General features: G+C 40.2%; 1 protein-coding gene and 1 long non-coding RNA gene across 2 annotated transcripts; one reads left to right on the top strand and one right to left on the bottom strand.

Annotated features, from left to right (window-relative positions):
- The first annotated feature begins 625 nt into the window (after positions 1–625).
- Positions 626–3,175, top strand: LOC136523084 (uncharacterized). The gene is made up of 3 exons (XR_010776092.1): positions 626–992; positions 2,647–2,752; positions 2,885–3,175. It is a non-coding gene; the product is annotated as an uncharacterized lncRNA (long non-coding RNA).
- Positions 3,176–6,523: 3,348 nt separating this feature from the next.
- Positions 6,524–7,181, bottom strand: LOC136523366 (uncharacterized). The gene is made up of 2 exons (XM_066517069.1): positions 7,053–7,181; positions 6,524–6,952 (listed from the first exon to the last, which is right to left on the bottom strand). The coding sequence occupies exons 1-2, from the start codon at positions 7,179–7,181 to the stop codon at positions 6,524–6,526; spliced, it is 558 nt and encodes a 185-aa protein (XP_066373166.1).
- Positions 7,182–20,992: the final 13,811 nt, after the last annotated feature.

The raw sequence follows: 20,992 nt of genomic DNA on the forward strand, positions 1-20,992 counted from the left end.
CTATTTTGAATGGATTGATTTCCACTCAAAACAGGCCTAGTGTTCGAACAGGCCTCAGATCGGTTTTGAATGGAAATCGAACCTAGTTTTTGAATACTGGAAATTTTAAATAGAACGTCAAATCACGTGCATAATTTTGGACCAAAACCCAACGTCGGCCCATCTCACTTTCTTGGCCCAACTCGGCCATCTCTTGGACCCTCTTCTCCGCTGCTGGCATAGTTGAAAAGGTCCTTCTAAACCCATCAATCATTTTTTACGATAGTTTGATTTCTCTTCTCAGCCCTGGCGAAAAGTTAAAAATTTGACTAGCGTAGCACTTTTGTTTTTATTTAATAATTAGTGTTTAATTATTGATTAATTAGGTTTAAAACATTCGTCTCGTAATTTTCAATCAAACTGTGTAATTAGTTTTTTTTCGTCTACATTTAATGCTCCATGCACGCATCGTAATAATGAGTACCATAACACTTTTTGAGAAAACTTTTCGCGAACTAAACGAGGGCTCATCTACCTAATCTATTTTTCTAAACAAAAAAATCTATACATTTTTTTTACCTACTAACCCTATCTACATAAAAACGCGAGCGCTCGTCCCTGTTCGGCTGTTCGGCTGGTCTTCGTTCGCTCCGCTTCCTCTCCGAACTCCGTCGCGACTCGCGAGCGCCGAGTGCTAACCCTATCCAGCCACCGGTCCGCCCTGGCGCCCTCCCGCCGACCGCCACGGTCCTCTACCACGCGTGGCCGCGCCCCTGGCTCAGCGGCTCCCCGCGTCCCCGCCGGCCGCCATCCTGCTCGTCTGCTCCTGTCGTCCGGCGCCTGGCCGCGGCCGGCGGCCTGCATTGGCTGGGCGAGCGCGAGCTGCGACCGCCGGCCGGCGACCTGGTGTCCGCGGCTCCGCGCCCGGCAGGCGTGGCCGTGTGTTCGCGTGGGGGTCTCGTCTGCTCTCCCTCTCCTGGTCTCCTACCAACTGTTGTGATTTCTGAGTCTTGGTAATTTTTCCCATTCTCAGTTCTTGAATCTAAGTTCTATGTTAATGTTGAACTCTTCCCGATATAAGAATTGTTGAATGATTATTTGATTAGATCGATTTTTATAGAGTTGCACAATGAAGAGGACTAAAATCCTTTTTTTTTCCTCCTGCTCCTATGTCAATTATACAACCAGTTCTCTGCTATTTATAAGCTAGTTTTGTTATCTTTCGGTATTAGACTCAGTTTAGACTCTGTGTGAGCGATTCTAAAAAAAAAATCTGTGAGCGGTACCTTAACCTAGTGCAGGCAGTATATATGTTGTGATAGTGGCCCGGCGTAAAAATCGACAAGCTCCGCCAGTAGCAGTTCAATCCCCTGCAAAGAATCTTCGTTGGGAACCCTTGCAAGCTTCAGGGAACAATGGCGTGCTCTCTCCTCTCTCTAAACTCTAGCAGCCCTCCCCAGTCTGGATCTGGTCAAGGGGTACAGCACTGAGCATTTTCACCAGTACCGGAGGGCCAGATAGTGGCCAAAGGATTGGGGAATAGCCATGGAGGACAGCATGCCAAAAAGTGGCCAAAAGATTGGGTAACAGTCACGGAGACCAGCATGCTGTGAGGGCTGCACAGGGCAACCCAAGTCGCCACTCTGGTGCACTGCTGGTCTGCCACTGTCAGGTGCGAATGTAATTCTGAGTTGAGGGGTGTGTGTGGCGTGTGTTGTAGGGCTCTAGCCCCTTTCTTTCTTCTTAATATAATGATGGGCAGCTCTCCTGTGTTTTCGAGAAAAGAAAACTTGTGTGCCAAATTTTTTTTTCTTGCAATAGGTGATATCGAATGCTGAGGATTGTGTGCTTAAATGTTGCAATAGCCTTGCAATAGGTGATATCGAATGCCGAGGATTGTGTGCTTAAATCTTGGAATTGGTTTTTCTTTCCAGGGAGACTTTGGTGCAGTAGGTCACTCAAAATGTTAGGCTATACCTTAGTGTTATGATGGAAATCTTGGAATTGGTTTCTTTCTTTGAGTCGGTTTGTTGCATTAGGTGATTCAGAATGTTGGGGACTGTATCTTTTAATATTCCAATGGGAGCATCTTGATGTTGCTACAGACCTACAGTTCTGAAATTGATTTCTTTTCTTGATTTGATCTGTTAGAATAGGTGATTCAAATTGTTGGTGGGTTTTGTAGCAGGCTTCTAAATAGGGTTCTGGGGTGATGGTGTTGTTGCTAATTGGTAGTTCTTGTGTATCAAATTGAACGCCTTGTTCTCCCAGTTGATTGGTTTGATTCATCATTCCAAAGGAGATTAAAATATTGTTGCTGAGCTTCCAATGTTGCAGTCTTATTTTCTTCTATGCTTTTTCTTGTTGTAAGCGTGACTGTCCACGTTGCTGTGGGCATTATCCTATTCGTGACTAGTTTGTAGACCACCTTGCGGTTGAGCTGGGCTGCACTTATGAACTTGGAAGATTGCTTGACCGTCCAAACCTAAGTACCCGGAATCCCTTTTTGTCTTCATTGCATGTTTATGTCACACTCTAGAATAACTACTCTCTAGGGATGCTCTGTTACTGTGAAATATAAGAACCTTGGTTACGAGTTGCTCTCTTTAGGTTTAATGTTTGTTCCATTTTTTAATTAACTTTATGTATGTATTCATGGAGAAGTAGGGGGCGGTTGGGCTTCAGGAGCAGAAGAAGCCAGTACCTGTAGCTGTGCCAATCCTAGACGTGAGTATCGCTGACTGAGATTATGAACCTGAGAAAAATTACCGAGGTGCTTATCCCATTTCTGGACTTTGTGTTTCTGATGGGTGCAGCCAGTACTTCTCTACATTCCTGTCAATAAAAAGATTTGTATTGTAGCCTCTTATTGAAGCCTTTGCTCTTGATAAAATTTGTGGGTCAGGGAGATCAGCGGACACCACCGAAAGGAAGAGTGATGGAAGCCCAAAGTAGTACTGGCTTTGCACAAGGTCAGTGATAATTAGTGGATCAGTTTTTGTTATTAAGTCCTTTCTGCCTGATTAGTTCAATGCTTTAGTTAAAGGATGACTTATTGTAGATTCCAAGGGCAAGTAGTCTGAGCCAATGAGGTGACCTAGGGTGTAGAATAGACTTAGGGTGTGTTTGGTTTGACTAATGGGGTGATCCATCACCTTCTCACTCACCCTTTTGTTTGGTTTGTGGACTAGAATGGGTTGACTCCCCCCCCCCCCCCCCCCCCCCCCACCCCCTCCCCCGCTTATCCCTCACAAGCTAATAATTAGTATAACTATGACAAATGGAGGTCATTCAACCAAAACCATGGGATGAACTCATGAAGTCATGATGCACCATGCACCACCTCATATAGGATGAGGTGATTCCTCAACCAAACACCCCCTTAGTGTCTTGACTCACAACTGGATTATTTGAACTCCATGATAATTTAGAATGCAATATGTAACGGAGAAATAAGTAAGAGAAAGTGACCACTGATCAGTTTTACTGCAGTCAACAAAATTGAATGCCTTTGTGAGATGGTTTGAGTCGAAATGGTGAATGATTATGGTGATTGAGTAAAGCGCAAATGCACTTGAACAATTGTAGTTCAAAAATTTGCTAAGCCCAGTAGGCCATTAGAGCTTGATTCTGAATGAAGGTGTCAACAAACAGAACATAATTAATTATGTGTTAGACTCACAGAATTTGTTGTTTTTAGACTGACAGCTCCAGTTGTGCAAAACTGCAAATAGAAACTGAATTAGTGATAGTGTTAGCATGTACTTGATAATGTGATTGCTGCAGTGCTAGGGATTAGCTTGGAATGTTGACATGTTGTCCAATGATGGCTTTATATTGTTTCCTCGCAGTTTGTGGTTGGATTTTTCTATGACAAATGTCCTGGCTTCACGGTACATTTGGCATGTTTGTAATTCTTCTAGGAAGATATTTGAAATGTTTAAATTATAGTTATGTACTGTATATGATTCCTTTCATTTGTATAGATATCTTTTTTAGATTTGAAATTGTAAACCCTTTCGCCCTTAGAAACTCAGGTAGTGTTTGGTTTGGTAACAGAACATGGGTGAAATGAGATCTCATTTTGTCTCGCAGTTTGGTTTTGAGAAATAGGGATGGAGTTGTTCCCTAGATTCGGGATAAAATCTCGTCTCAAAAATCGGAGGGGCGCCCCCGTTCTCTCCTAGCGCCAATTTTTTTAGATGACACAGGGTTCAAGTGAGTCGTTCTATTCAAACCAATTGGAATTTTCTATCTAAAAAAGAGTATGTTTGGTTTCATGCCTGGGCAGAGTTGTGTGGTCCGGCAGCTATCTCAGGCCATCAATTTTGATCGTCTAACGGCCAAGATTATTGCATGAGAGGTGGGCTGCCTGGCGGGGGCTGCTAGAGTCTACCCTATTGGACGGTACCCCGCGCCGTGGAAGGGCGCCAAAATTTCATGCACGCAGGTGGCCTCGGCGGTACCGCGCTGGTGGAAGGGGGGCCAAAATTTCCCGTGTGCAGGTGGATGCGGGCCTTGGCGCATGCTGGACCCGGAGCATTGCCCACCTCACCAGTCAGCTCCGCCCACACATGCCCACAACTTTTAATGTACTAATAAAAGTAATATCCGTTAAACCAAAGATCCAAATTAAATTCCAATTATACCATCATATTTTTTACAATAAATCCTTCAAAACAAGATCTCACATGGATACATTTAAATAAAATTTTAATAAGAACATTTATCTTATAAAGATAGAACATTTTTGTATTGAGCAGATACGATGTTCTAGGTTTTGAAAATAATGTTCCATCTTCGTAAGAAAATATTCTCGGTTTAGAATAACAATATTCTAGTTTTAGATTCATGAAACTGGTATTATAATATACATTAAAATAGATAAATACATAACATAAATAAAATAATAAAATCTAGAGCAATGCCTAAGGAAAAAAAATAAAAAACACGTAATAGAGAAAAAATTTAAAAAAACATCACATGGATACTTTTGAGACATCCTAAAATACACTATAGAACATCAGATGTATACTAAGTGAACATCACTAAATACACCATAGAACACCACTAAAAACATTATTGAACATCATGTATATATATATATATATATATATATTACATGAACATCACTAAATACACTATAGAACATCACATGTACACTGCGTGAACATCATCAAAAAATATCATAGAACACCACCTGTATACTACGAGAACATCACATGTATATTATGCGAACGTCACAAAAAAATTAATAGAACATCACTTGTATACCACATGAACATAAAAAAATCATAGAACATCACATGTATTTACGTGAACATCACCAAAACCATCATAGAACATCATATGTATATTACGAGAACATCATAAAAAATATCATAAAACACCACCTGTATACTACGAGAATACCACATGTATACTATGCGAAGATCATAAAAACATCATAAAACATCACATGTATACCACGTGAACATAAAAAAATCATAGAACATCACATATATAACACGTGAACATCACAAAAAATCATAGAACATCACATGTATACTACATGAACATCACAAAAAAAAATAATAGAACATGACATTATATTCCATGCGAACATCGTAAAATACATCATAGAACATCACATATATATTGTATGAACATAGCATCTCATGGAATATAGAAAATAAAAAAACTAAACATGAAAAGTAATTAACTAGGTAAAATAAAATATAGAAAAAACACACATAAAACATGAATACTAAATGACAAAATATATAGGAAAATAAGAAATAAATATGTGCATAAAGAATAAAATAAATAATTAATGAAAAATAACACAGAATAGAAAATAAAAAGGAAAAGGAAAAAAGAAATATAAGAAATAAAAAAAAACTAAGAAGAAAATAAGCAGTTGAAAAGAAACATACGTGTGGGGGAACATACAAAATAAAATAATAATAATAATAATGAAAAATATCATGAAACAAAAATAAAAGATAAATTGAAGAAAGGAAATAAAACATAATAAGACAAGAAAAAAGAAATTAAAAAACATACAAAATAAAAAATGAAAAGAATAATAAAAAATCACATAAAACATAAAAGAAAAAAAAAGAAAAAAGGGAAAATTGTCCATAGGACACCCAAAATGACATCTCTTTGCTGGCGAACACTGGAAAGTAATCAGATTTGCTGAAAGACACTCTGTTTTTTTGCAAAATATGCTGGCGGACACTGCGTCTATTAAAATATTCATTTCTAACTTTGGAGGAGAGAGAAGAGGGATGAAATGTTATTTTTGCCCCTGCCTTCTTCTTCTTCCCTCTCCCTTTTCTTCTCTCCCCTGCTCAATGACGCCCCTCCCTTTTCTTCTTTCTAAGTTCAGAGTGGCAGCCGTCGGCGAATAAACAACATGTGCTCCTCTCCTAAATACAAGTTCGACTAGCAGTAGTAGTAGTCTACATAGTGCTGCTACATAGGATGGGATGGGATCTCCTTAATTAACACAATGCTTCGCATTGATTCGATCTGATTTGGTATGGTTTGGGGTTTTCTTCTACGGCCGTGTGACGACGCCGACGTGCTCCGCGGTGGCGCGCATGACGCCGTCCACCAGCTGCGGCATGCACGCCTCTCCGACGGCGCTGGGCCACACCCGACGTGGAGGCCTGTGTCGGACATGTACTTGCGCACCTCGGTGCGGATCATCTCCTGCATCGCGGCCACCAGCTCGCCGCTGAACGGGTACGACGATGACTGAGATGGAGCCATCGCCGCCTGCAGCGAAGGAAGGGCGGCGGGTGGAGGAGACTGCGGCGATGGGGAGCGCGACGGGAGAGAGAGCCTCCTGGAAGTGGCTCCACGCGCTGTCATAGTGGAACCCCGACGACGCCTGGTGGTCCAGCCCCGACAGCGAGAGGGAGAGCGAGGTGAGCGGGTCCTCGTAGTCTGCTGCTGATGCTGGCGGGGGAGGCGGAAGAAGGCGCTAGAAAGAAGAAAAGGGAGCTTCGGACTGCGCGCGTCAATGATGGCCGGACTCAGCGAGCGCAGAGAGCGGATCGAGGCTGGACCGAGGAGGAGCAGACAAGGGTGGGTAGGCGTGGGCTGGTCTTCGGATTGCTCGGTTGCCACCCGGTGCTGCGACTGCTGTAGCGCCAAACTCCGTGGTGCCTTTGGATGGAGCGCGAGGAGTCCGCCGCGCACGTGGGGCTCATGCTCTCTCAATGAGCAGGGGAGAGAAGAAAAGGGAGAGGGAAGAAGAAGGCAGGGGCAAAAATGATATTTCATCACTCTTCTCCCTCCTCCAAAGTTAGAAATGAATATTTTAATAGGCGCAGTGTCCGCTAGCATATTTTACAAAAAAAAACATAGTATCTTTCAGCAAATCTGATTATTTTCAGTGTCCGCCGGCAAGGAGAGGTCATTTTGGGTGTCCTATGGACCATTTTCCCAATAAAATATGAATCATGAAAAGAAAAAAAAGAGAAAGAAAAAGAAAAGAAAATAAAATAAAGAAATAAGAAGAATAAGAAAAAAACAAAAAGAAACCAACGTAACTTACCTGGGTCGCTCCTAGTCGCCGATTCCCGCGCTTGGGTGCCGCGCCCTCGTTCCTGCGTGCCGTCGCTTCGTTGATCCTTGTTTCCCGCGTGCAGGAAAGTCTGTTCAGCGGAGGGTTAGGTCCGAACGTTCGGACCCGATGAATCCCGCTGTCTGACTAGCCTTGAACCAAACATACTGTAAATCTTCTGTATCATTATTCATCTTTTCTTTAAAAAAACAAAAGCCTATTTTATTTTTTATAGAATTTTTCAAGGACATCGTGTCAAAAAAATCAAGGACACATGACCAGAGGTGCTGAAGAAACCAGAGCATGTACACAAGACGCATCATTACAACTTATGGCCTATATTCATGCAAATCCCGTTATCCTAAAGTGATTCGAAATAGCTAATATATACTCCGTTCCAAAATAAGTTAATTAGAGAAAGGTCCAAAATACTATGTTTGGTTCAGTTTAGTCCCCTCAATTACTTCAATTGCTCCAATTTACACATCAACAAAGATTTGTCTTTTCTCTCCACATCCGAGTTAATTTTTTTATTTTTATTTATTTTTTGACGGGGATATCTAGCACCATAATTTATATGTTTAAAAAATGTCATAATTTTTATCATCATTATGTTGATAGGTCAGACATATAATAATAAATTAATATTTGAAATATAAAATTATATTAAATATACTATATAAAATTGGTAATGCATTTTTAAAAATGGTTTATGGTGTCCACTATAACCTCACAAAATTTAAATTTAAATTCAACTTGTACTTGTACGTAGAGAAATGAAAAGGATAAATCTTGATAAGACGTAAATTGGACCTACTAATAAAATAGTTAAAGGGAGTAAACCGAAGCAAATGTTCGATGAAAGGTTATCTGAACATAAGGGATATTTGTAGTAGTAATTTGAACTTTTCCAAATCAATTTAAGTTAAAGTATCCTATTTTAGAAAAAAGTTAACAATATCTATGACATAAAACAAATACATTATAAAAATGCATTTCATGATATATAATTTAATTATTATTAATATTGATGTTCTTTCAATAAATTTGGTTTCATTTAAACCGGTTCGACTTAACACAAATGTTACTCTAGAAATTGATTTAATTTGGAGCTAAGGTCGGGACTTGGGAGTCCGACCACCGCCCGCCCACCGATCTTCGCTGCCCACATTGCTGTAAATCCCGCTCACATGTTTGGTGGTGCCACGGTGGAGACATGCCACCGCTGGAGGCGATGCAGGACGGAGACGGACCTAGTCCTCGGAGAGCTTGGCGAGCCCCGTCGCCGACTCACCGTGGTAACAGAAACCCAGGACTCGCAGTTGTCGCCTCCACCATAAGACTACCATCACCTCTCTTGTGTTTTCATCATTTTCTGTTTACGATCTAGTTCTTCGGTGGTAAACATCGGGCTTCATAGCTAGTCACCAGTCAGCCACCAAATCCTAGCTCCCCGATCCGCGCCCCCAACTCCCTGTCTTCCTCAGCCCTCAGTCGATGATGCTATAATCCTCCTTCCAGTTCAGCCAGAGGCGCCGACCGCTGCCCCCAACTCCTTGTCTTCCTCTCCAGCGATGCCGTAATCCTCCTTCTAGTTTAGCCAGAGGCGCCGACCGCTGAGACACTAGCAGAACCACGTGAGGGCCATACTGACTCTGGCGCTCCCTACCTGGACAAAATTTTGAGGAGCATCAATACTAATCCTTCATGTCTGCATTACCAACAATCTGAGTGGCGGCTGCATGTCTGCATGCATGCATGTTGGATGCTGCAGTCACCGGTTAACCACTTGCTCTCTCCTATAATGTCGATTCTTTATGGCTCTTTTATACAGTACATCCGTTGCTAAAATTCTCAGTGAATTGGGAAACAATTTTGTAGCTCATAAACAGTTTTGCTCATTCAACTGTTTCTATGAGTTATTTGCATCCCCTAAGCCCTATATGGATTATGGTTCATGGGAAACAATCCTGTGAAGGCCGCATAAAGTGGTGCTTTCAAAAAAAGACCCATGGTGTGTCGTCATACGGGATTATATATCCTTTAAGTGTCTACCTTGTTTTCAGTTTTTCAGCAAAGATTGTGCCAGGAAAAATTAGATTGTGGTTGATGCAGACCTTATATTTATCCATGTGTGGAGTCTCAAACTCCAACTTTTACTCTTGATGCACATGCAAAATCAGTTAATTCGGTTGATTTCTTCACTGAGTGTGAAGTTTTAACAAGCAATATATGATCACAGGATCTGATGACAATACTACTAAGGTTTATTTTTTATCTTGCTATATATTTGTTGTAGTTTTTTCAAAAACACAGGAGAGCTGCCCTTCTTTGTATTATATCCCCATACATCAACCCCACTCATATGGGGATCAGATACGAGGAGGGTTTACATCACACTAGCCTTGCTATATAATTTTCATTGTTGTAACAATGAAATTTGATAGAGTTCAAATATGTGCATTAGGTCTAGGACTATCAAACAAAGAGTTGTATTCAGATACTAAGCCATGCAAGCATTGTTTTAACTGTTTGCTTTTATCCTGACCCTTTTAATCATCACTCGGTGAGAAGATGGAGAAATTCATATATGGAACCTCATGACTTTCAGGTTGGCTAATTTTCTCTTGCAAATATGCACGATGTTCTAATAAATTGGACTTTTGTTGGGTTAGACAAGTTTTATCGGGTTTGGTCACGCGATAGACGAGTGTAGAAGAAGGTGTGGATGGTCGTGTGAGGGGCATGCGTACGCGACGATGAACCTAGTGCCGCTTAGCACAGGAACATGGTGAACTACTTCTCTGTCTTATGGTCCTAACTTATCACAGCTTGGTAAGTATGGAATGGACATTTGAACCTATAGGTATTTATAGGCTTTATGGTGTTACTATTTAGCAACCCTCATAACATTCTATATTTATAGAATCTCTCTCATTCTTATTCATTTCCTAGATATTTACCATTAGTGCGAAATATCTAAATATAGAATATTCAACATTTCATCCTAAAGCATGACAACCACATCTCATGTTTTTCTGCCACTTACGCAAACCGATCACACCCTTGGACATTTTTTTCTTCTATGAGGATATTCTTTTCTCTTTGTAGAATTTTTTCTTCTTTTAGAACAATTAGTTATGCCCAACCAAGATAAATGTTCCACAATGAAGGGTAAATAAAAATATTCTATCTATAGAAAAAAATTGTTTGATAAGGGACATGTAGTGGCATGTGAGACGGGTAACATCCCTAGTTCCTCAATTACACATTATTATTATTTGGATCAAGCCCATTTGTTTCTCCTTAACTCTTGTTTGTTTTTCTATTTTTAGCCTAGACTACAAAACCTTGTAAATTTTACACTCAATTATTCATACCATTCAATTTTAGCCTCTCAACCTAATTTTGATGGTTTTTAGGTAATTTGGGCCCACGCATTAACAAAGCTCACATATAATAGGCTCAACCTCTCTTTTCCTTACTTCCTTTCTCAACACCACCACCTCCACCTCCCTCTCTCCCCCCCTCTCTAGCCGGTGCTTCCTCCCTCCATCCCTATCCATTGCCCATGGCATGTAGGACCATTGCCCTCCCTGTCTTATTCCTTCATGCTCCCACAATGGCTACTCGCCTTGCAGCAACATGCCACTGCCCCGAAATCCACCACAAGCCTAGCTAATGGTAGTGTTGAAAGCCCTAGTTTGGTTTTGGATAATTGATAAAACCTATGCACTGACCTTTGTCATGAGCTATGATATGAGCTAGGTTAGTGCAATCCAAGTATGGAGCATGGTGGCACTCAAGAGAAGGGGGTGATCACATGTGATGATGATCAAGTGCTCAACTTAGAAAAGAAGAAAGAGAAAAACAAAACCAAGGTGATAAAGGCAAAGATATAAGATAGGTTTTGTTTTTGCACTCAAGACACCATAGAGGGTGAGTGATTTAGGATCGATAGCCGTACTATAAAGAGGGGAAATCTTTGACTAAACGGTTTATCGAGTATCACTAGATGACATGACTTTTGCATATGCATTTAGGGATCTAGTGTGCTAACTTTGACCCTTGTAAAATACTTTGAAAAATGATAACACGTGTGCACACAAGTTCTACACTTTGTGGTTAGCAAGTTAGAAGCAAGGGCGAAGAGGTTGCGGACTTAGAAAAAGAAAAGGAGGCGAAGGCTACTGACCGGATGCTGGCCGGCCAAGTCCGGTGAATTTTAAAACTTGGCACATAGTTGGCCGAGTGTGTTGAGTTTCAATCGGACGTTGTTCAGGCTTGACATACGTGTCCGGTCACATGTTGAGAGCTGGTGTTTGGGTATAATGGGATGCGTAGGCCTCGCATCAGGTGGTGTGTGATGTATGGTGACATCAGCCTGGTCTACGCGTGGGAAGAAGGAGTGTATTGATCGGACGCATGGGTGCGTTAGGTCCTCTATGACCAGACATGTCTGGTTGCTAATTTCCCACTCTGGATCATCTCTGGAGTTGATCGAACTCTGGTGGTGCGGCGTTAGGTCATTCTAGCAGCGAGTCCAGTCATCACTTAACTCGCGAAGCGCTATGACTTGATCATTGAAGATCTATTGCTGAGGTTTGAAGGAAGACGATACATGGATGGCTGTTGATGATCGGACACTAGTGCATGTGTCCAGTCATGATCCACCTGTGTCCAGTCAGGCTAAGAAAACATAGAGTAGGGGGGCAACTGCTCTATTCATTTGGGCTCCCTATTTAAGTGTCTTGGCCGGCTCTTTGCTCACTCTCTTGGCACTTTGACATACTTGACATCCTCGTGAGCCTAAGCAAACACCTCCCACTCATCTCCATCATTGATTCATCATCATAGTGAGATTGGAAGTAATTCCAAGTGCATTTGCTTGAGTGATTGCATCTAGTGGCACTTGAGGATCGTTGTGGCTACGGATTTCTTATTTCTCTTGGTGGTTGCCACTACCTAGATGGCTTGGAGCAGCAGAGGAGCTTCGGCATGTGTTGGTGATTGTTCATGGCCGACTCCGGTGATTGTAAGGGGTCTTATACCTTCCCCGCCAGAGAGCCAAAAGATAACTCTAGTGGATTACTCATGTCATTGAGTTACCTCACTTGTGGGTAGGTTCTTACGGTGTCCAATTATGTGGACGAGGTTCATGCAATACCCCTTAACCGCCGAACCACCAAGTATTAGTCGACACAACGAGGATTAGCGTGCTGGCAAGCACGTGAACCTTGGGAGAAAAATCTTATGTCTCTTGTCTGATTGGATTTCTCCCGGTGATTGCTTGTCATCATATTGTGATTGGTTCATCCCTCGACGTGGTGGTATAATCACCTTGCTCACTCCTTTATATTCCCGCAAACTAGTTGTAGCAAGCTCTTTAGTGTAGCTAGATTTGAGAGCTTACTTTGTAGCTTAAGTTCATCTAGTGGAGCTCTTTAGAGTAACAAGTTTAAAAGCTCTTAGTGAGTAGCAACATACCCTCTTGTGTGCCTAGCGATCATTGTAACTAGAATTGTTAGATAGGAGCCTTTCAAGTGGTATCAGAGCTGTGGTCACTGTTTGATTAAAAACTTACCAACCTCGGTGTCAAATTATGGCTTAAGTTATGTTCAACTATGTGGGGGGCAAACCACCGTTCTTTGATGGCACATACTGTGATTATTGAAAGAGAAAGATGAAGATGTATCTAGATTCAATCAATGATCAAGTGTGGGATGTGACCAAGAGTAACTATGCTATCATTGATCCCGACAATCTCACTAACCAAGACAAGGCCAACAAGCAATGCAATACAATGGCTCTCAACACCATATACAATGCCATTGATTCCAAGGTGTTTGAGCAAATCAAGGATTATGAGAGAGCTAGTGAAGTGTGTAAGAGGTTGGTGGAGACCTATGAGGGCACTCTGGCGGTGAAGAGTGCCAAGCTATACATCCTCAAGGATAAATTGACAAGCTTCAAGATGAAGGATGATGAGAGCATTTTGGAGATGTTCCATAGATTGTAAGTAATTGTCAATGACTTGAAGGTTTTAGGAGAGAAAATCAATGATGATTATGTCTCTCATCGGTTCTTGATGTGCTTACCTCCAAGATTTGAGATGTTGAGATTGCTCATCATAAGAGGAGGATTGAAAGAAATCACCCCTCACCAAGTACTAGGTGATGTCATGGCATAAGAGACATACCATGTGGAAAGGGAAATGGTTGACAAGGATGAGAAGAAGGAAGATGAAGACAAGATGAAGAGTGTAGCATTCAAGGCTAGCTCATCATCCAAGAACAAGGGCAAGTCCAAGAAAGAATCAAGTGATGATGAAGATCTTAGTGACATTGATGATGCTATGACTCTCTTTGAGCGCAAGATGGGCAAATTCATGAAGAAGAAGGGTTATGGTGAAAGAAAGAGAAGAGATCACAACAAGGAGTATGTGAGAAGATGCTACAGGTGCAAGAGCCTAGATCACATTGTAGTGGATTGTCCCTACAATAGTGACAATGATGAGGATGAGAAGAAAAAGGATAAGGAGAAGAAGGAGAAGAAGGAGATAAAGGAGAAGAAGAAGGGTGGAGGCTATGTGGTCACTTGGGATAGTGATGGTTCTTTGGATAGTGATGACTCTAGTGATGATAGCAAGAAATCTATCAAGAAAGCACTAACAAGCATCGCCATCAATAACAAGCCTTCTATCTTCAACACTCTATCGACATGCCTCATGGCAAAGCCTACCAAGATAAAATATGATGTGAGTGATGATAATGAATGTGAAAGTAATGCTTGCAGAAGCGATGATGATGATGTGGAGTACACCAAGGAGGACTCTTGGACATGTGTGAGCAAGTGCACATTTGCTTTGAGATTAAGAGAAAGGAGTGCAAAGAATTGTGTAAGAAAGTGAAATTTCTTGAGTAATCCTTTGATGAGTTCAATGCCACTCATGAGAGGATAATGGAAGCCCATGAGAAGCTTGCCAAAGCTCACTCTAAGCTTGAAAAGGCTCACTCCTCTCTCATCGAACAAGTCAAGGAGGAAGCCAAGATGGAGCAAGTAATGTGTCTTGTGATGTGGGACTAACATGTGATATTATTGATAAATCATTTTATAAGCCCATTATTGTTGCTCCCACTAACCCTTCTTGTAGCACTTTTACTTCCACTTTACCTTTGAGTGATGGTTTCACTTGTGATGCCTCACTAATGGTGGAAAATGAGACCCTCAAGAAGAAAGTGAATGAGCTCACTCGTGCCTTAGGCAATGCATATGGTGGAGATGTCTGCTTGCTAAAGTGCTTGGGTAGCCAAAGGTTTTCTCTCAATGAAGGAGGATTAGGCTATACCCCCAAGAAAGGCAAGGCGGCCTTTGTCACTCCCAAAGCTAGCTTTATTAAGGGCAATGGTCGATTTTACAATAGATGTAAGCAAGTTGGGCATATAGAGCAATATTGCATGACTAACAAGAACAAGCAACCTAATGTATCCATAATTAGATTTGATTCTTGTTACATGCTTGTTAAAAGTGCCAATGGTGTGAAGGCTAAGTTCATTGGTACACATTTTATGGGCTCAAAGAAGAAAGTCATTTGGGTGTCAAAGACCTTAGTAACTAACTATTGACGGTCACTAACATCAATTATAAACCGTCAACATAACATGTATTTATAGTTAATTCCATCACCAAACATAGGTATAGGGGTTTAAACTAATAAATTCCATGAGTTTTGGTGAATCTGTGTTTTTCAGCAGGGTTTATCTAGAAAACCGTTAAGGAGACCTATTTGTTAAAGGAAATTACAAAATTCTACCGTGTAATCAACGTAGGAAGACTCTAGAAGACTCCAGAAGGCGAATCACCGAAGCAGAGCCTATGTCTCTGACATATGGGGCTGGCCGACTCCACCTAGAGGTTGCCCAACCTATGGGCCCCCTATGTCAGCCTCACATTGTTATGTCGGTTCTCCACCGCCTCCTAGGTTGCATCTACACCGTCCTTTAAGTCAGTTTGATCTAAGGGCTCACATTGGATGCTCCAGTCTATATATACCAGCCCCTACCACCCTCCTTGGAGCTATCCTAAAACCCTAATTCATATCATGAGGATTAGAGTCAGCTATCAAGAGAAGATTAGTTCTCTATAGGATCTAGTCTTATAAATAATAGTGAGATAGAAAGTAAGGGAAGAGTTTGGAGGAGGTGCTGGCATGTCGGTGCTCTCTATATGGCTTGTACCTTGGTGGATTTAAGTTCTATCTATGCTTTGCGTCTGAGATTTCTCTAGTAATCAACTACTGATTTAAGTAAGCATCTTGTTTATATTGTTCTTTAGGTTCACGACTCTCTTTTGAGTGCTTTATTCTCTTCCTTGGGGAGTAGAGTATTAATCGTAAGTGTAAGCGTGGTACTTAGATTTAGGTTAATCATGGATGCACCCTGCATTCTGAAAGGTGGTAGATCGCGTGAGTGACATAAGTTCTATATAGCCTATACTACATACCACATTCAACATGGATGAAAGAACTGTAAGTACCAAAGTTCATTCACTTTGTCTTTTGCTGCAAGTTACCTTTGCCTTGAGCCATGCTTGTATAAAACATGATCTCTATACTAAAGTAATCCCAAAACCATCTTTTCATTAGCATAGAGGGAAATTACAAAATTTTGGACAAACAACCTGTGTTTCATAATTGTATATTCCTTTGGGTATGTGTTGTCCACTAATCCTTTGCAAGCATAAAATAATGAGTGAGGCAAAAGGTCTAACAAGGTGTCAAAAGATAGAAGAGCAGAAAGATGGCATGACAAAATGATGAGAAAGAAAACATGCGATCTAGGAAACAAGAAGCTCATGAATCGCTCAAGATATGAGACTAGCCGAGCAAGGAAAACTTCAAGCAAAAGGGAAAAACCATCACGAGTCATTTACCCTTCGTCATATGGTGCCTTCACACTCTAATGACAAAGGTAACATCCTAAGGTTTGGCAAAAGAAGGAGGCATCACCATTGGAGGCGTCATCACAAGAATCTTCATCTTCAGAACAAATTGCGGTACTTGATCAATGAACTTCATAAGGAGAAATCCAGTTCAAAGGACTTAAAATACTAAACCCTCACCGAAAGAGCAAGCTTGGGGGAGAAGCACTCCTGTGTATCTAGGTAAGTATGCTTTCCCTTTGTTCTAGTTTTAGTTTCTTTTAAATAGTTAAGAAAATGATGAATGAAAAACAAAATATAAAGTTATCTATATAATAAATATATATAGTTATAATAATAATGTGTGATCTAGTAAAATTGAAAACAAAATAAAAAGGTGTGTCTAGTTTGCTTTAATTTGTTTTTAAGAGCTAAATAAAATAAAGAGGACTCAGAATAATCTCTTAAACAGAAATGATGAATAGTTGCTCTGTTGTAATTCCTTTTAAGTACCTAGTTTTCAGCCTCGAATTCTCCTGAGTTTTGGATATGACTGATTTGATATAAAGATTTACTCTAAACTTGAAACTCGTGGGTAGCGAATGCTTGATCTAAGTCTAGGTAATTGACGGATATGATATGAGAAGGTCTGAGCTGTTGTTTATCTTGTTCCAAGTAGCACTAAAGTTCTCGAGATTTACTTTCTAAAAAACACAAAAATGCTATATGATGAGTTCCTGTATGATAAAGCTTGAATTCCTACTAGATCCATATATGTTATTTAGTTTAAAAAACTTCCACATATATATTGCTTGCTTTTACATTGAGTTTTGTCAAGCTTTGTTGACCCTTATGAGAGATTTGTCATGCTCTTAAAATCAAGCTCACATACACACCACCTAGATATGCACTACTCCTACACTAGGGGTAGGCGCAAAAACACGCCTTCCATCTAGATCTGCCCAAAAATATTTTACTTCTACATTGGGAGTGAATACAAAAACATATTGATAGGTTTTCCATCCACTCAAAATAAATGCTCCAAAGTTCTTGTTGATATCTCTCAAAGTTTTGTTGCAGAAAAGAGACATGGGCTATGCAAAAGTTATTCATAAAAAGAAGAGAAAAAAGCGAGTTGAGAAAAAAAATGGACAAGCGTCTGAGGTATCTAAAACAATAGGTACTTAGATGCCCGACTGAAAAAAGAAAGAGATGAATAAGATAGCCACTGTTCTCTTGCAAAATTATTTTTAAGTTTCAAAAGAGAGATACATTTTCAAGGAGTAAAGTAGAATTAGGTTAGCCACCATATATATCCACCATTTATCCACATACATGCACATCTTGATTTGATTGTATGACTCAACTCTCTTTGGATCCCTTATTTGACTTTACAATATATGCATTGCAAGTATGCTCTAGTTTTGTCCCTATACATAAACTCCACATAAGCTTTAGTTGTAGAAAGAGAAAAGGCATAACATCTTTACTGCCTTTGGTGAGGATCCACAAATACCACATATATTGAGAGACTTGAGAGTGTCATACAATGAAATATCTGAGTTTTATTTTAAAAACTTATAAAAACTCCAAAACAATGGTGAAACAAAGAACTTGAGACATAGTGCTTGACTTGATCGTTCTGTCTTTCAATTGCTCATGACCCAAGTGAAGGTTAAGAAGCCCCATGATTGAAGGTAACATGGATAAGTTTAAAAGTTAGATTAGTTTATTCTAATCCAGAGGAGAATTTTTGATTGAACACTTATGTACTTTTGAGGCATGAAAATATTGTAGCAACTCCTGATCCATTGCTGAGTTTAGCTTTGCTTAGGGACTGGCAAAGGTTAAGCTTGGGGAACTTGTTGACGGTCACTAACATTAATTATAAACCATCAACATAACCTGTATTTATCCTTAATTCCATCACCAAACATAGGTATAGGGGTATAAATTAATAAATTTCACTAGTTTTGGTGAATCTATATTTTCAGCAGGGTTTATCCAGAAAACCATCAAGGGAGACCTATTCGTCAAAGGAAATTATGGAATTCCGCTACATAATCGACGCAGGAAGACTCTAGAAGATGAATCACTAAAGCGGAGCCTGTGTCTCTAACATGTGGGTCGGGTCGGCCCTACCTAGAGGCCACCCGACCTATGGGCCCCCATGTTAGCCTCCCGTTGTTATGTCAGTTCTCCACCGCCTCCTAGGTTACATCTATGCCATCCTTTAACTCAGTTTGATCTAAGGGCTCACGTTGGACGCTCTGGCCTATATATACCAGCCCTTGCCACCCTCCCTAGAGCCATCCTAAAACCCTAATTCATATCATGAGAATCAGAGTCAGCTGTCAAGAGAAGATTAGTCTTCCATAGGATTTAGTCTTATAAATAATAGTGAGATAGAGAGTGAGAGAAGAGTTTGAAGGAGGTGTCGGTCTATCGAAGCTTTGTCTATGGCTTGTACCTTGGCGGATTCAAGTTCTATCTGAGCTTGCGTCTGAGATTTCTTTAGTAATCAACTTCTGATTCAAGTAAGCATCTTGTTTATATTGTTCTTTAGGTTTATGACTCTCTTTTGAGTGCTTTATTGTCTTCCTAGATGGAGTAAAGTATTAATTGTAATTATAAGCGTGGTGCTTAGACTTAGGTTAATCATGGATGCACCCTGCATTCTAGAAGGTGGTAGATCGCGTGAGTGACATAAGTTCTATATAGCATGTACTATATAGCTTCGTTGATCCCTTGTAGTCCACCTCCCGTCTGTAGGCGCATGTAGGACACGGTTGCAAAGGAAAGCATCCTCTACTGGTGTCTTTCCCTAGTAATGTCCCTAGTTGAATAGTAGAAGACATAAGCTTACCTAAGTCAGAACTAGAGAACTTTAGATATCCTCTCTATGCTCTTATTTATCCTAACCTTGTTGCTATCCTTAGTTAAGTTAGACCGTAGTTAGTCTCACACATTTTCTTGTAGATACGATACTTGGAATACCTTCGGGTGAAAGCTACAGTGGTACCCATGTGCTTATGGATTTATCTGTGTGCGTTAAAATATAACAACACTAACCTTTAAGGACCCAAGTAAGTTTGGGTACCTAAAAAGAATTGATCTTCTTTTGTAGGTCAATTATAAAACCAGAAGAATGCATTGGGTGCTTGATAGTGGGTGCACACAACACATGACTAGTGATTCAAGAATGTTTAATTCAATCAAGGCAAATGAGAGCAATGGGATTGATAGTATTACATTTGGTGACAAATGGTAAAGGCAAGGTCAAAGGTCTTGGTAAGATTGCAATATCCAATGACTTGAGTATTTCTAATGTGCTACTAGTAGAGAGCTTAAACTTCAACCTATTGTCGATAGCTCAATTGTGTGATATTTGGTTTTAAGTGCATATTTGGTGTGGATGATGTAGAGATCATAAGTATAGATGGCTCTAACTTGATATTCAAGGGATTTAGATATGAGAATCTATACTTGGTTGATTTCAATGCTAGAGAAGCTCAATTGTCAACATGTTTGCTCACTAAATCTAGCATGGGTTGGTTATGACATCGAAGGCTTGGTCATGTTGGAATAAAACAATTGAACAAGTTAATTAAGTATGATCTAGTTAGAGGCTTGAAAGATGTCACATTTAAGAAGGATGAGCTTTGTAGTGAATGTCAAGCCATAAAGCAAGTTGGTAACACACATCCTAAGAAGAGCATGATGAGCACATCTAAGGCATTTGAGTTGTTGTACATGGACTTGTTTGGACCAATCACATACACTAGCATTGGTAGAAACAAATATAGATTTATGATTGTGGATGATTTTACTAGATATACATGGGTGTTCATTCTTATTGACAAGAGTGATGTGTTTGCAACCTTCAAGATATTCATCAAGAGAATTCACAATGAGTTTGAAACAACCATAAAAAAGTGAGAAGTGACAATGAAAGTGAATTCAAGAACACAAGAGTTGATGATTTGTGTGATGAGTTTGGGATTATGCATTAATTTTTGGCCAAGTACACTGCACAATCAAATGACCTAGTTGAGAGGAAGAATAGAACATTAATTGACATGGCAAGATCAATGTTGAGTGAGTACAATGTGAGTCATTCATTTTGGGCTGAAGCAATCAACATGGCTTGCTACTATAACAACCGATTCTATTGTCATCCATTGAAGAAGACACCTTATGAGCTATTGAATGATAGAAAGCCCAACATTGTATACTTTCAGGTTTTTTTGTTACAAATGCTACATATTGAAGAAAGGCACTAGATTGAGAAAGTTTGAGAAAAAATGTAATGAAGGTTTCTTGCTTGGTTACTCCACTACTAGCAAGGCTTATAGAGTTTAAAATTTGGCTAGCGATACTCTTGAGGAGGTTCATGATGTGGAATTTGATAAAACCAATGGTTACCAAGAGGAAGATGAGAATCTAAATGATGTAAGAGGCATTCAATTGGTCAATGCAATGAAGAATATAGATATTGGTGATATAAGGCCTAGAGAGGTGATTAATGTTGAAGAT

This window comes from Miscanthus floridulus, chromosome 18 (genome assembly GCF_019320115.1).
Source record: "Miscanthus floridulus cultivar M001 chromosome 18, ASM1932011v1, whole genome shotgun sequence".
Lineage (NCBI taxonomy): Eukaryota > Viridiplantae > Streptophyta > Magnoliopsida > Poales > Poaceae > Miscanthus > Miscanthus floridulus.

Coding starts and splice junctions, on each gene's coding strand:
- LOC136523366 (XM_066517069.1), bottom strand. CDS start 7,181: ATGAGCCCCACGTGCGCGGCGGACTCCTCGCGCTCCATCCAAAGGCAC. Junction 6,953..7,052: donor GCCCACGCCTACCCACCCTT/GTCTGCTCCTCC, acceptor TCTTCTTTCTAG/CGCCTTCTTCCGCCTCCCCC.